The 16110-nt window shown below is 34.1% G+C and overlaps 1 protein-coding gene across 2 annotated transcripts in view; it reads right to left on the bottom strand.

The window, feature by feature from the left end:
• The window catches only part of LOC11405711 (structural maintenance of chromosomes protein 5), a 34882-nt gene extending 23047 nt beyond the window's left edge, over positions 1 to 11835 (bottom strand). For both annotated transcript variants that reach the window (XR_003010537.2, XM_003599397.4), the window contains exons 1-15: positions 11569 to 11835; positions 10616 to 10793; positions 10362 to 10515; positions 9627 to 9700; positions 8654 to 8803; positions 8459 to 8563; positions 8109 to 8254; positions 5062 to 5173; positions 3888 to 4043; positions 1898 to 2019; positions 1667 to 1811; positions 1523 to 1588; positions 584 to 712; positions 409 to 507; positions 89 to 254 (exon numbers count right to left, since the gene is read on the bottom strand). Coding sequence is in view for 1 of the 2 variants with exons in the window: in XM_003599397.4 (XP_003599445.2) it covers positions 89 to 254; positions 409 to 507; positions 584 to 712; positions 1523 to 1588; positions 1667 to 1811; positions 1898 to 2019; positions 3888 to 4043; positions 5062 to 5173; positions 8109 to 8254; positions 8459 to 8563; positions 8654 to 8803; positions 9627 to 9700; positions 10362 to 10515; positions 10616 to 10793; positions 11569 to 11609 (1843 nt within the window). In the remaining variant the exon portion in view is untranslated. The remainder of the gene's footprint in view (positions 1 to 88; positions 255 to 408; positions 508 to 583; positions 713 to 1522; positions 1589 to 1666; positions 1812 to 1897; positions 2020 to 3887; positions 4044 to 5061; positions 5174 to 8108; positions 8255 to 8458; positions 8564 to 8653; positions 8804 to 9626; positions 9701 to 10361; positions 10516 to 10615; positions 10794 to 11568) is intronic.
• Positions 11836 to 16110: the final 4275 nt, after the last annotated feature.

The following is a 16110-nucleotide window of genomic DNA, read 5'->3' as shown; positions in this document are numbered from 1 at the left end:
TAGAGAGAGAGAGAGAGTAAGGAACCAGCATTTAAAACTAAATCATATGATCAAAATGTTGGTTGACCAAGCTTTTAGAGTGACATACTATTCAGTAGAAGTTGAGGGCGTTGCACTTGTTCAACAACTGCTGAGACATGATTTCCATATCTAGACTTAGACCAGTGATAGTGATTTTCTGGTGTCCATAAGCTAGTAATTCCCAATTTTGGTACCCCATCAGCTTTCTGATCAGTTTCTTTCGATCCAATAAACTGAATTGCAAACATGTAGAAAAGGATTGAATAAGATTGTATAACAAATAACATCAATCCTCATCCATACACATAAACATAGAAGCTTGAACCATTTTTCAAAAAACCTATACATTTAAATAACAAATCTACAGAGAAAGCACGAGAGGCATACCGAATGATCAAGATTAGATTGGCTAATCAACACCTCCTTGACAGCAACAGGAGCATCAAAAATTTGGTCCAAACGAGAGTTGATACCAAGAGCACGCATCTGGCAAGAATTATACAACAATGATGAAATGTTTGATGCTGATGAAAGTTAAACAAAATTGTTGCCCCAAACTTACATCGGCAGATATTTCAGGAGGCGGCTCTCTTCGGCTATCATGACCAGTATAATTTAAAACTGGTACATCGTAGTTCCGTAGGTTGTTCACCAAGAAGTCCCGATCGCGGGGATCCTGTGTTATGAAAGACTGCATTTGAACAAAACGAATAAATCAGTATGGATAAGGTGATACTGATATCCATGCAGGAAATGGTGAAGGGCGAGAAGTGACTCCTCTTCAATAAGGCCTGTATAATTACTATATTCTACCCTCACACCAAAATAAAGTGGAGTTATAAAAATACAGCATTATACCGACCAATTTTTGTCGATATGACTGGAAATACATAGTTTTTGCATAGGAAAAAGGATACAGTCAAAGGAAGAGAGAAAAAAAATAAAACATTAACATAGTGACGGGTTGGGGGAAATTGACAGGGAGTTGAAGGATTGTTTTAAACTTTGCTTGTTTTGTTCAATTTTATGGTGAGGATGGGAGTGAATTCCCTCATGACATGACTAAATTTTGGCTCCCCTCAACAGGGGGATTAGGAGGGGTTGATAAAGTTTAAACACATTGACTAAAATATTCTTGCATAAAATGAAATATAAAAAAATAAGGCCATAAACAGAAAATTAGACCTTCCCCTCAAATAAAATATCTCCCCTTCACACCTCCCAACCATGTAAAAAAAAAAAGTCTAATTAAATCTCTCACCTCCCTTCCCCCTCCCCTCCCCACCATTAAAGTCCCTCTCCCTTTGATTGAACCAAGCAGACCCAAAGGTCTCCACAAAAAAGAAAGCAAGTTTAAGAGATGCATGGGCTAAAAAAAACTCCAAAATATCAAAAACTACAAAAATGTAGACAGAATTTTCATGGTATTAGATGGAGAAAATTTCAGCAAAAATTGCTTTTGCGAAAACAAAAGAGACCATAATAAAATATCTAGGACTACCTTCCAAGTGTACCAAGCAACTTGACCCTCTAGATATCCAGCATGAGATTGATCTGAGACATTCACCTGTAAATTCACTCAACAATTTAACAGACCAAGTAAGAAGACCAAAAGGCTATAAAAACATGCTTTTGACATATATACCTCAACTAAAACTGGGCCATAAACCTCCTTGTGGAATTCATCGCGATGCTCTTGGACCCATTTATAAGCATCGAAAATTCTTTCAACCCCAGATTTCCGCAGTGCATGCAAACACTTGGTACTTTTATTATTCATTTCCATCAACCTGCAAATTTTACAATAGAGAATTAAACAATATATTCACACAAGTAAGCAATCTGAAGAAAACCTCTTATTTTGCCCAACTTCTACCTCTCTTTACACTTAATTAAGGAGAACTTTTTATGCTTTATTTCGCTTTCTGCTTGTGACTTATTCTGTCTCGCTTGGTTAGCAGAATAATCCAACTCCACAATTCCCTCTCTCAGTCTATGCTGGTAAGAAAAAAAATCATATAAACAATTTTTGCTGAGTATAATATTGGCTACAGTTAGTAACAAACATATCACAGATATATCGAGTGAGAATAATGGGAATTAAGTATACTTGGCTTTACAATAATTGAATCTAGTCTCTATTATACCTGATCAATTTTTCCTAGTCAGTCAATGCACCTGGAACTTACTGATCAGTGTTCAGGAGAAGGTATTTCAAGAGATCCACTGAAGGCCAAATGAATGGAAGAGTGGCCAATTCCAAAAGACATCAAGGGGCTAAAATGGTTCTTGGGATTGACAGGTTATTACCTAAAGTTCGTCAAAGATTATAAAATCACTGCTAGGCCTCTCACTTAGTTATTAAAGATGAATAGCTTTCATTAGGGAGACGAAGCTATGAAAGCTTTCAAAGAATTAAAAAAGGTCATGATGGAACTACCTATGTTGAGCATGCCAAATTTCCAAGTGCCATTTGAGATAGAACTGACACAACAGCAGTTGGCATTGGAGCTGTTCTCATGAGACCATATATTTGCTGCTTCCAGTGCTTGAAGTTCTTATCATGAAACTTAACATGCAATACGAAGAGGGAAAATTTCCCTCAGACTTGAGAAATGGATTCGAAGTGGCCATTGAATCAGGCACCGGATCGAAATAGAAGCTCTCTAGATACCATGTTTTAAATGCAAAGCGCAAGAAAGTAAACAAAACTGAGACAAAATTGAATATTCAGAATTCATAATAATTGGTTGAATGATTACAATGATCTGTATTTATAAAAGATACAGAGCGTAACAGATTCTAACTAGAAGATTGTGGCACAAGTTACTAAATCTTAACTAACTAGAAGCTTCTTACAGGAGCTACCAACAACAGAAGAAGCCAGCTGTCATAAGACTGAAGCAACCGCTAAGCTAATAGAAGCTAGGCTCATGCCCAGTCCATAGACTATCTCTAACACTAATGATTCAGCGATGGTGACAAAGGCTGTCAGGTTGTGGTGGTGGCAAAGGTGGAAGGCGGTGAGGGCATTGTGGGGAGCTGTAGAGACGGCAACAATGGTGGTGGACAGAATACGATGACGAAAAGCAATAATAAAAATTAAAATTGCAAGTTATTCTTGTTTTGTTGTTCTAAAAATAGAAAATACAAACAAATTTGGAGGATAAACATTCATAAAACTACTCAAACAAGTTTATGTTTTTATTTTTTTTTTAAAAACTCAAATCAAGCATGCCCTTAATTGCACTAGCAAAAAAAACTCTAATCTTTTTCATTTAAAAAAACAAAACCAAACCTTTTTTTATCAAACCAAACCATCAAATTATCGGTTGAAACATAAATCTAAGGGTTATTAGTTAGACACCACCTAAGACCTAACCTTTCTTCAATCTCAAAATTAACAACTATTGTATAATTCAAATGTTGGATCATTTTGAATCTTGGCAAAAAAATAATAAATTAACGTAGTGGATTGTTCAATTAAACCCCAAAATTTGAATCAATTTCCAGTTCTGTTTTGGCACTGAAACAAATTTTCAAGAGTTGTTAGTTATCCATCAGATTGAAAAAGCTATGAAAAATATTGGGAGGTTATTCATAAGATACAGCCAATTGGGTGAGTCAAGAAAAATGGAATACTTGAGCTGAGACACTGGGCCGCTAAAAAAGGAAGAATACGTGTATTGTGCGAGAAAAATTTAAGACGCACACAGTTACATATTTAATCGGAACCGTTGATGTGAATCTAATGGTAATTATTTATCCCACTCATCTCTCACAATAAAAAGCATTCTCATTTGATACATCCCCTATATATACATGTGTGTGTAAATAATATAACCAGTGACTAAAAGCACACTTACAATCTCATCCTTGGGAGGTTCATAAGGGTTTAGATTCTCAAGTTCAAGTTCAGCAGCTGCAAGTTCCTCCCTAGCTTGTTTTAATTTCTGTTGCCGATTTTCTTCCTGCTTCCTCAACTCGTCCATCTCTTTGTACTTCCCTTGTAATTCCACCTCCTATAAATTGATACAAAGAACTAAAATCACATCAGAAAGCTACAAGAAAAACGCACAACTACAATAACATGAATAGTTATTAATTTACTTTGATGATCTCGTTGCCAAAATACAACTTTTTGTCAAGAAAATGCTTGATTGATAATGAAGGCGCTGGTTTCGGAGTTTGGGTATGCTCCATTTAATCCATTTAGGGGTTTGGATGCAAGACATGTGGCAAAAAAACATCCGAAGGCTGAGATTTTAAATTAAAATAAATATTTATTTAATTAAAAAAAAAGTCTGGTACGTTTTTTTCCTTAAACATGTCGTTTTCTTTTCACTACGTTTCACCACCGCCATCTTTCCTTCTGCCGCTACCCTTTTCACCACCGTCCTCTTTCCCTCTCCGTCGCCGCCGCCCTCTTCATCTCTCTGACGCAGCTGCCTTCCACCACCGCCGTCAATTTTGCCATTCTTACATCTGTTGTAATATTTCAGCAGGTTCAATCTCAAATCAATCAAACAGTTTGTAACACCAATTTAATCCTCAACCTTTATTTGATTTTCACCTCCATTAGAGTAGTGTTTGGATTTTGTATTTGCTCAATGGTTCTTCAATTACCTTCTTTGTTTGCTCGACATTTTATGTTCCGGCGGCCAGAGGAGTGAGTGTCGCAGCAATGACGAGAGTAAGATGCAAACACGAAGAAGAAAAGGTTTGCGATGATGATGATACATGTGGTTTCAACAGAGGCGTCGGAGAAGGGGAAGAGGGGTGGTGGTGTAGTGGAAAAAGCAGGGATCTAACACTGTTTGTGAGGAAGAGAAACAGAACGGTTTTTATTTTATTAAATTAAATAAATAATTATTTTTAATTTAAAATCTCAGCCTTTGAATGTTTTTTTGCCACATGTCTTGCATCCAAACCCCTAAATGGACTAAATTGAGCATTACCTAAATGGAGCATACCTGGTTTCGGGTCTCACTAAAAAATTATAAAAATAAAGTATGTCAAGTAATGGATGAGAAAAATTACCAATTGATTCTCTTTCTCCATAAGTTCCATTCTCTTCTTGGCATTGTCACTTATTCGGTTGTTAGCCTTTTTGCATTTTGCATCTAATGCAGCTTTCTCCTCTTTTTGTTTCCTGTTTAAAGCATGACAAATTATAAATTTATCAAATCATATATACCAAAAGGGTGGGACCCCTTCCCAGACCCTGCGTCTACGGGAGCATTAGTGCACTAGGCTGCCCTTTTTTTTATATATACCAAAAGGGAGGTGTTTGCCACACAGACATATTCATAAGAAACCAACAATAATACAGTAAAGGACAACAAGGATGCCAACTCCATCAAGGGAATAAGCTTAGGCTGATGTTCTTGTAGTAATATAGATATGGATCTGATAGGACATCACCATCCTTGCTGAATATCAGAACAATAATACCATGCCCATACCCAGGGCCGGCCCATAGCCCGTCGAGGCTGGGCGACGACACCGGGCCTCCAATTTTTTGGGGCCCAAAATATTTTTTTTTAATATGTAAGACACGAAAATAATGATTATATATCTATTAAAAGCGAATTAATTTAATTTGTCAGCTTGCTTTAGTGGCGTGGCCACTTTTTGTTGAGTGTGAGGTCATGTGTTCAAGACCCACCAAAGTGTGATTTTTAATATATTTTTTTAAATAACTTATTTATTTTTTTGGGGCCCAGATTTTTTTTTTTTTTACATCCCTTATAAAATTAAAACCGGGCCTATGAATTTGTTAAGACGGCCCTGCCCATACCTGAATTAATTTGATTATAATTCAATAGACCAGCATTAAATAAATCCATTTCAAATGATAAAAAAAAAAAATTACTATTCTACTGACTACTGTATTGTAAAATCTCGCTAGAACACTAAAACTGATTTTTCGTTGGTAGTGTAGTATAGTATTAAAATATAAAATAAACACTATTTTAGTAGTGTTGGAAAAATCACAGTAATCAACCAATCTATTTTAGAGCAATAAAAAAGCACTAGCGCAGTATTGTTGACATCCTTGTTATCCATCCACATAGTGCACATTTCAGATGTTTGGTCCTAGGGTTGAGGTGATGTGTTGAAAATCTCATATTAATTAGAGATATGACCAAGATAATGCTTGTAAGTGTTAATCCTACAAGTCGGTTTTGTGTGGTTAAGTTAAACTGAATATCTTAAGTTGCTGTCACAGCCTAATGTCTGAGTTGATCAATTAAAGAGCCATCCGTATTACCACACACAAATCCCAATAGTGTTAGGCATTATGGACTATGTACGAACTTGGTGCTCAAGTTTTTATTGAGTCAATCATGACAGTGTTTTCAAAATTAAACAAATCAATTCTACCATCAGTCTTTCTCTACCTCAATTCCTTCAATAATCATTTTTATACAAAAAAATATATGGGGTTTATGAAGGATTTAAAAAAAAAAAAAAAAAAATTGAAGATTTAATCTTAGAATTTGGATTGAACCTAACTCAATCCTACAAAACCGACATGCAAAGGGAGCGATAGCCACCACTTATAAACACTATTCAGATCATATCACTATCTAATGTGGGACTCTCAACAGACCACCCTCCCACCTAAACATAACTAGAGTAGACTATGATACAATTTGGAATTTGAGTTTGTCCATAAACCAATTTAGGTTTCTACACCCTACCTCCCATTCCCGTCCTGTATCCCTCACAACCTTTTCTGATGCATATTAGATTGCTGATCCACAGGATAGAAAGTATACTTCAGGTTATTGGGTTTAACTTGGTTCCAACATGGTTTCGCGGTGATCTGTTTAACAAATCCTAGTTAATAGATCTAGCACTGCAGTTCAATACAGAAGATTGGTCAACTCTGCATCTGAAGTATTGTGGATTCAGCCTTTGTTGAAAGAGCTACTAATTCCATTTCAAACTGCAGTACAATATTGTGATAATCTTAGTGCAGTCTCCCTCTCATAATTGAGTTTTGCATTCTACAACCAAGCACATGGAGCTTGAAATTTTCTTCCTCAGAGAAAATTGTAACAAAAGTATAATTATCCAGCATATTCCAGTCACCGATCAAACTGTTGAAGTACTCACCAAGCCACCTTCTCCTCCCAGACTTCTCACACTCGCAGGAAAACTCAAGGTGGTAGACACTAGACAGGGATTCACTGAACCAACCACCCTACGTTTGAAGGGGTAATAATACAATAATAGAAATAGCAATATTTTCTATTGAAAATAAATAGAAAGTAATAGAACTCAGCATATGATTCTGTGACTGATTAAACTAACTGAGAAAGCCAATTAGATACTTCTCCAATGAAATACCTTAATGTTGGATTAATATTATTTTTTTTTTTATGAATTCTTTTGAATATTCTTTCATTTCCCTCGGTTTTTATCAGATAAGATAAGACATAAAAAAAACAATAGAAAGGAGATAAAAGATGAACGAGGAATGAAAAAAAAAATGTGGAGTGATGGATGACTGACCCATGTAGTATTAGGACATGCAATTCACCTTTAAATCAGTGGCATATGTTCATGCAAAAACTGCTCATGAAATATAATTGTTAGTGCATCTCCACAATTTATGTGGTTACTAATGAGAGTGGCAAGGGAAGATTTTCCGTTCAAGGTATGACCAGTGTGTTGTTAAATGACGGTCATCGCGGATGGCAGTGGCAGAAATTTGACAAGCTAACATACAATGGTGGTGGTGTTGCAGGTTATAAATTCCTTATCGGATTATGAATTCATTTTATTCAAATCCTGCATTTTAAGGCTTATATTAAGCCTCTTCCTGGATATAGAGTGAGACATATTTTTGTTCCTTGACTTCGCTAAAATATAAACGGTAAAATATAAAACAGCTGAAAACTCTACAATTATTAATCGAACAACCTATTATGAATTTGATCAAAAGTCAAGTGCCCTTCCCAAACTTCTACCCCAGCTAAAATATAAGCAACTTTCTCATATAGCAATTCAAATTCTAAGAGGATCAAAATGCAAACAATTATAAACATGTAACAAAGTAAGAAAGGATAGCATACTTAATAGGTTCTTTAAGTTCATTTAATAATTTTGCCACCTTCTCAAGCTCCTTTGCTGCAGCCTTCTCACGCTCCTTAGCTTCACGATATTCAGCCTGCTTCATATCATACCTCAGCCATGGCAATTTCTTTTTCATTGATTCGGCCTACAAAACAGATACAAGCATATTTTTTATATTTTCCTTTTAAAAAATGCATTAAAGACAGTGAACTTTCAATGGAGGAGAATCAGAAAGGCATATCAGAAAGGAAAAAAATAGACATCACCACAGAGGAGTCTACATTGCTCGGCATATACAAAACATTCAGACAACGCATGTGATTATGATCAACAAAACCCAATAGTTAACCTTGGCCAGAAGTTCATCTCTTTGACGAACACGTTCAACATCCTTCTCTAACTCAGCATTACGTTCCTTCAACTGGTTTAAAGTTCCTTCATTTTTCTCCAGAGACTGAGACAGAATTAGCTCATTGATCATGAAGTTTACAAGCAGCTAAGATTTAGAAGATTTCTATCATTCCTTAGTAAAGGGTGAACTTACCAGCTCAACATGCTTCAGTGCACGACTTTTGTCAATAAGTGCACGATGTTGCTCTGGAAGTTGTGGATCACCAACAGCTTTTTCTGTCTCTTCCAGAAGTTGCACAGGAGTTAACTTTGCAAACTCACAGACCCTGTCTTGCGGTAAAAACTACCAAAAAGAGAAGGATCCAAAAGAAGTAGTTGAGAAGGATAGAAAGAAAAACAAAGTATTAGCCCATCATAGATTTGAACATCACAATCAACATAATACCTATACCAATCAATATTCCTCAAAACTAATAAATAAAACAACTAAATCACAGGAAGCTGTGAAGGCCAAAACATAATGTGACGTGGATATGAGGATGTGGCAAATTCATAAAAATTAAAGATACCATTCGGTCTAGGTATGTCAACACAGAATTATAAAAAAAAATAAAAAATATACACATTTATAAAAGAAAAAGATTTGTTTAGGGACATGGATATTTTACACCTGATTAGAATGGAAGGCTTGGCACTGAAGTTTATATGTGGAGAACAAAAGGAAGTGGGGCCAATATGGGTAATGATGGTGGAAGTTGGCAGTGGAGAAAGTGGACGAGAAAAAATTCCACAGGTCGTTTATGAAAATGAATGGTCAACCTTGTTTAAGTCTGACAAGTTGGTGTAGTGAATTCAAGAACTCTGACAGAAAAGAAACTGAATGAAATTTCATTGATGAAAATGAATGTTCAACCTCATTTAACTGAACCAAGCTAGAGCCATTTATAGAGCTTTACTGATTTTCAAACTGATGTGACTTAATAACTGTTTCTAACTGAAGGTGGTTCATTGAGTTACTGAAGCAGAAAGTTCTAGAATACAACGCGATAAATAAATAAATAAAGAAATAAATAAAATAATAGTACAGAGTTAAACTAAGCAAATTAAAACTGTGTAACACTATAGTCTAATACCATGAAGTATATGATTGCAGGTCATAAACTTACTTGAGTCAAATTATTTACTTGGATGTTAAACCTCTGAATGGTTTCAGCCACATCCTTTTTGGGCACAATATTTCCTGAAATTAACACATTGGCAGATCACATAACTGATCATACTGTTTTAAATTTGTCAGTAGTATTATTTTACTTTATTTGCAGTTAGCACATGCAACTTTTTTCTCTTGGTCATATACAATACTATACATACATACATATAAATGTTCAGTATATAAAATTGACATATAAGGGGGAAATCAAAATTTAATGTATTACAAAGAAATTTTTTGAAGAATATTAAGGGCAAGAGAAAACTCCTAAAGATGTTCATGCTCCACTCAATCATAGCTATATTCACCAAATGATAGAAAAAATTGCTAACTGTTCCAGAATTTCATATCCTTAATTTTTTACCAAAACCTTCATAAACCATAAACCCTAGCATACAAGAACTCGTTTGTGGTAGAAAGACACTTCCAACGCTCATGATAAGAGCCCAGAATGATTGTTCTAATGAAAGATGTTTGTCTATGTTGTAATGCAGATATATTATACTTACACCAAAATAAGTGACACCAACCTGATTAAATACAATATCAATATCAAAAGCAGAAACTACATTTTGTAGTTTACCTTTTAAACATTTCTAATACAGTTAAAATCAACCAAAAGACTTAACAATTGCTATCAAAGTGAACGTAGCATTCAATAAAAGAGTATATCTTGTGTCAAAAAACCCACCATTTAAAACCCATTCCGACTTGTTGCTAGTGTTTATTTTACGCATAATTGTAATTTGCTCCTCTTTATGGTCCCCCCTCAAGGTAATCTTAATGTGCCCAGAATCTTCTCCCCGCTTCACAAATGCCTGAATACTTGTGGCTCGCCCAAGCAACTGCAGAAAGTCATATGAAATGGTTCAAAAATAAATTCTTCAGAAGCTTCTTAGCAAAAATAAAACAAAACCTGTTCTAGTGTGGGAAACAAAAACCAACCTGGGGCTCTCCGCAGAGGCCAAGAGCAATAGCACATACAAGAGAACTCTTTCCAGAACCATTTGGCCCAATTACGAGATTCAACCGAGGCCCGGGTTTACATTTTAAGTAATCAAATGTCATGAAATTATGAAGTTCGATCTCTAAAATGTTTCCAGGCATATAATCATCCTCCCCCCTGAAACAAAACTCAACTCATCAACTCCATAGTCACAACCTTTTCGCCGTTTTCAAACAAAAATAATATGGGGTTAGAGAATAGAGAGTATTCCTCATTTCAAATATTAAGCATGAAATATGAATTACAGAAACGTAAAGCACAACACCAAAGATGGAAAGGAAAACTCACTTATACATTAATAAAAATATAAACCATTAATAAAAATAAATGAAGCATAATTTTTAAGGATACCCAAATAAATTCACATTTTCCTCTAATTTTTGAATTTCTCAAATGTGGGATACTATATATGTGTCAGTGTTAGTGTTGTATCTCGTGTCTGTAACTATAACTATGAAGCACGAATATGACGAACAATGACAGTGGCACTTACACTCGGACACCGCTAATAATCTGAGAAAATCACATAATTCAGTGTAATTATATTTGTCGGTATTGTTTAGTGTCGGACACAACACGTGTCTGACACGGCGACACACCTAATCCGAGGAATGTATGTGCTTCATACCTCTATAACATAAACATCGACACTTAGAAGGTGTGTTCGGACACGTATCAGTTTCCAGATAAGTGATTACATTTAATTATATCGTTTTCTAAAATCATTACCAATCTCAACATGTCAGTGTCGTATACAGTGTCTGCTTCATATAAAATTACAACAAACGACATAACCCAACCCAACCCCGAAACACACAAATTGCAAGGAACAAAACTAAATCTTACGAGTGAAACAGTTAAAAAAAATGGATGAGATAGAACGTTGACGAACCTGTTAATTTTGTGGCGCTTAGAAGGGCGAGAATTCGCCATTGAAAGTAACGGAGATCGATGTCGAGTTAGCGGGTCTTGAAGTTTGAGAATTTGGAAGTTGAAAAAATGTTGTGTATGAAAACCCTAGGATTTGGGAATTGGAGCGATTGAAAAAGAGAAATTTTGGCGCCAATTAATGTTTTACCGAATGTTTGCAGTAATCTCGGGTTTTGTGTTGTGATTGGTTGGAGAGAGTTAGCGAAGAGAGAGTGCCGAGCGAGAGAAGAAATAAGACAGTATTTGAAGTTTGGTTGACGATTAAAATAGCGAAGAGAGAAAGAATTGAGTGGGGCCGGGCGAGGCATAGACTAGGTAATATAATTATGTCCAACAAAAATCGACAAAAGTAACGTTAAATTACACTCTCCTTCCCTCAAAGATGATTGAATTACACTTCCCTCCTATGTTAAAATATACATTCTCCTCCCCTCTTATTCAAAACATATTAGAAAATATTACATTCCCCTCCCTTGAGAGAAGCTTGAATTACAATCCCCTCCTCTCTTAAGTTAAAATCTACGTTTTAGTCCCTCAATAGTTTTTTTATTTTTTATTTCTAAAATCTAGCAAAAAACATAATCTAACACACTTCAAAGAAAAATAGCATTGCGGGTTCTTTTTAATATAATCAAATTTTGAATACATATCTTTCTCTATTTTTTATTCACAATTTCATTAATATATAGTTTTAAAGCCTATTATAAAATATGAAAAACCAAAAATAAAATTAAAATATTTATAAAATTACTAAAGACGATTAAGTATGGTTATTTAAAAGTGAATTTTATACTCTAAATTATAAAATTAATAACAAAAGATTTAAATTTAATTGTCGTTGACATTTAGATTATAAATAAATGAATTTATATTTTTTAAATGGTATTTCAAAATTAAAATATATTAAAAAATATTTATTTATGTTAAAATATATTAAAGTGTAGTCCGTATTTAATTATTAAGCGACGGGGATGTAATTCAAGCATCTTATCGAGGAAGGGAGTATAAATTTTACTTTTGAAGGAAGGGAAATGTATATTTTAACATAAGAGGGGAGAGGAATGTAAGTCAAGCATCTTTGAGGGGAGGGGAGTGTAATTTACTCTTAAAAAACAATATATATCGTCTCCTTGACGATAACGGGCATACTTGGGTGCTATAGTTTTTTGGTATCATTGATGACATAAGTTCATTTTAGATGAGAGAGAATGATGAATGAATGATTAAAATAAATTATTTAGATGAGAGAGAATGAGTTGTTAAGAGAGAGATAGACACAAAGGTACCAATGGCACCAAAAGCCAATGACACCCAAGTGCCGGTTGGCAAGAACAATGTCGGAGTTTGAACCCTAGACAACCCCACTTGCTCGTTTTAAAAAATAAATTTTAGCAACTAGGTTACTCGACCAAAAAAACAATATATATCTTGTCACATGAAATAGAACAATCACCCGATCATAAGTTACTAGAAATAGATGTTTGGAGTCCTCACTAGCATAGCTGAATTAAAGGGAAAAGCATGGATAATATACAGAGGTTGAAATTCGAACTTCAGATTTATCATTTATTCACTAATAAGATTGAATTTTTAGCCACTAAAATACTTGATAAAAAAATTATATGTATGCTTCATTTAAATTACAGTATGTCACACACAAAGGAGCTGCTAAATTATGTATGTACTTCTCTACGAATCAGGTTGTCTTTGGCAGAAAGTTCATCGTTAAATAGTCTCCAAACAAACAACGATATTTTTAATGGTGTTTTGATTCTTATACTAAGTTTTTAATTCTTTGTTTTAAAAATCTCTAATCACCATCGACCATCACTTTGATCGCCATTATGGCCACTACCAACCACTACCATTATATTAAAGTCAATCACCATTCTAGCAACCGTCTCCCGCCACCTCCAACAATCAACACTTTGAACTACTATTATTAAAGTTAGACAAAATTACACAATTCGTCTCTTAACTTAATTTTAGGTAACACTTTCATCCTTTATCTTTTTTTTACCTGATTTAGTGTTTTATGTTATAAAATGACAATATCGTGTAATTTATTTTGAGATTTTTTCATTGAAATCTAAGTTTCTTGGTTTGTTTATAAGTTTGATGAATTTTTTTTGGAGTTTTCTATTTTACTTTTTTTTTATAAAAAAAATGATAACTTTTGTTTTGGTATGTTGACATTTTATAAAATTAAGAATTAAATCGGAACAAAAAAAGATAAACGACGAAAGTGTAACCTATTACTAAGATGACATAATTGAAAACGTAAAAAAAACAAAATATGTGTAAATAGGCATACATAATACAAATTTTCATTTTATTAATTGATCAATACATTACATTAACAAAATGGTTATTACAACAAATTACATTAGCAAAATGCTTATTGCAAGAAATTATTAAATATTTAAAGCTAAATCTCTAGTGAAAGAAGATGGGAGGGGGAATAAGACTAGGGTAAGGTTTGTTTTCTCTAACTCCTAAGAAGGCAGGAGAGGAGGGGTAAAGTGAAATCAGGTGAGAGAAAGAGACTCTGATAGAGCACCTTCCACCCACACATAGCAAGCTTACACCCAGACAGAGCAACCTTAACCATTCATATTATCCTTCGACAAAAATAAAGGAAATCTTGTATGAAAAGCCAACAGTCGAACATTGTAGAAGAAATTATAAAAGAGAAGGCGAAAATGTGAGATGAAATGAGAATTTGTGAAGGATGGGTAGATATTTATCTGGGAAATTTTTGAAGAATGGATGCACATAGTGTAACAGTTATTAAGTTTGGGTCATAAAATGTCGTCATGGTGACTTTTGTTGAACCAAAATGCGTTTTGTACAAGCCCTGAAGTTTTGATGAAAACAAGGTATGGAAGAACGATTGGATATATTGATGTGTGTTCAAGTGTGCAGGACCATATAATTAAATTATAATTCGTAAATCAAGTTTTGGTTATGAAACATCAAGACTCTAAACACATAAGGAAGCATCTGAAGCAAAAGAGAAGCTTATAAGACTTGGAATAAGATCCAAAAAAAAAAGTCAGCCAGAAATTCAATATCCTAATCAGAAGAGAGGTTTCAGAAGGATCTGAGGACTGAAGTATTGAAGACTCTGAAGGATGAAGCATATGAAGGCGACGTCAAAGGTTAAGGACTATGAACGAGTTTACGGTGGCTTCTGAAGGAATGTCACTATCAGACTAAGACTAGTACAATTTGTATTCTTCTGACCACGTGTAGAAACAAACAAAGAAATTCAAGGGCAAAGAGAATGCAATGAATCATTCAATTAGAAGCAAAAGAATTTCGAATGACTACTCAATGACATTATCCAATTTAAGCAATATATAGACGTCTCTGATCAAGCTTCTCAAAGACTAATTTGATGTGTTGGAACCTTTTCAACAACAACTCTAAAATTTTCTCCTATACAAGGACCAAAGTAGTTGAACAAAAATAACAAGATTTCTATTTTTTTACAAGTGTCCTTACCCTGTCAAATTATACAGCGCACAAACATTTAGAGAAATTCATACAATCTTTCATATCAAGCCAGCCTCAATTCACTAAAGTATGGGGAAACCCAATCTGTCCAAGGTTAGCTCAATAAAATCAATCGTGACGCGACCACAGAGACACGAGTATGACTTAACTACAGAGACTTGGAGGAGCACACTTTAAAGTCCCAAATAAATACCACCAGACCAACCCAAATGAGATTCCTAAAATAGATTTTATTTACGAGAATGTGTGATTATACTTTTTTTTTTTTTTTTTTAAAATTTAAAAAATACAAAATTGGTTATTGATTTTTAAGGGTTAGATTCTTATGGTAGTTTGTTTACGGGGAGAATGGGGAATCCATTTTTTTTCTTTTAAATTTTAATAGTAAAAACAAAATTCTTATCTATTTTTATGGCATAAATTCCTCATTTATTTATAATTAAAAGTAATTTGGTTGTAATTAATTATTATATACACAAAATTATAAAGATTAAGTTTAACAGAGGCTAACTAAGAAAATTTGTGGAGCATACAAAATGAATTCTTCCGTTCCAATTGAAATTTTCTATTTTCCATACGCAAGAGTAAAAACTCAAACTTAATAACAAGTTTAAAAAGTACTAATCCTTTACCACTTGAACCAACATGTTGTTGGTAAAAAAACATTAGTCTAACAAGTTATTGCTAACATTTTTATTAAAAAAATATAAAACAACTATAGGTGATGAATCCCTAGCAAGTTTATACATATTTGAGTAAATGATCATAAACCAAAAATCACAGTCAACTAAAATCATAGACAAAGAGTTACAACCTTTTAGATCAAAAGATCAAATTTTATTGTGTCATTGATATCCACACATGTAAGAGTCATCATCTTACCTTTTATTCTGTCTAATACACGTGTCACTAAAAGATATTTCTCACTCTTTCAATAAGGAAAAATTATATCTACATATCCAAATAAATTTGGGGCCAAAATATA

The sequence above is a fragment of the Medicago truncatula genome, chromosome 3 (assembly GCF_003473485.1).
Source record: "Medicago truncatula cultivar Jemalong A17 chromosome 3, MtrunA17r5.0-ANR, whole genome shotgun sequence".
NCBI lineage: Eukaryota > Viridiplantae > Streptophyta > Magnoliopsida > Fabales > Fabaceae > Medicago > Medicago truncatula.
Note: the sequence above shows the minus strand (reverse complement) of the source record. Positions and strands in the feature narration are given on the sequence as shown.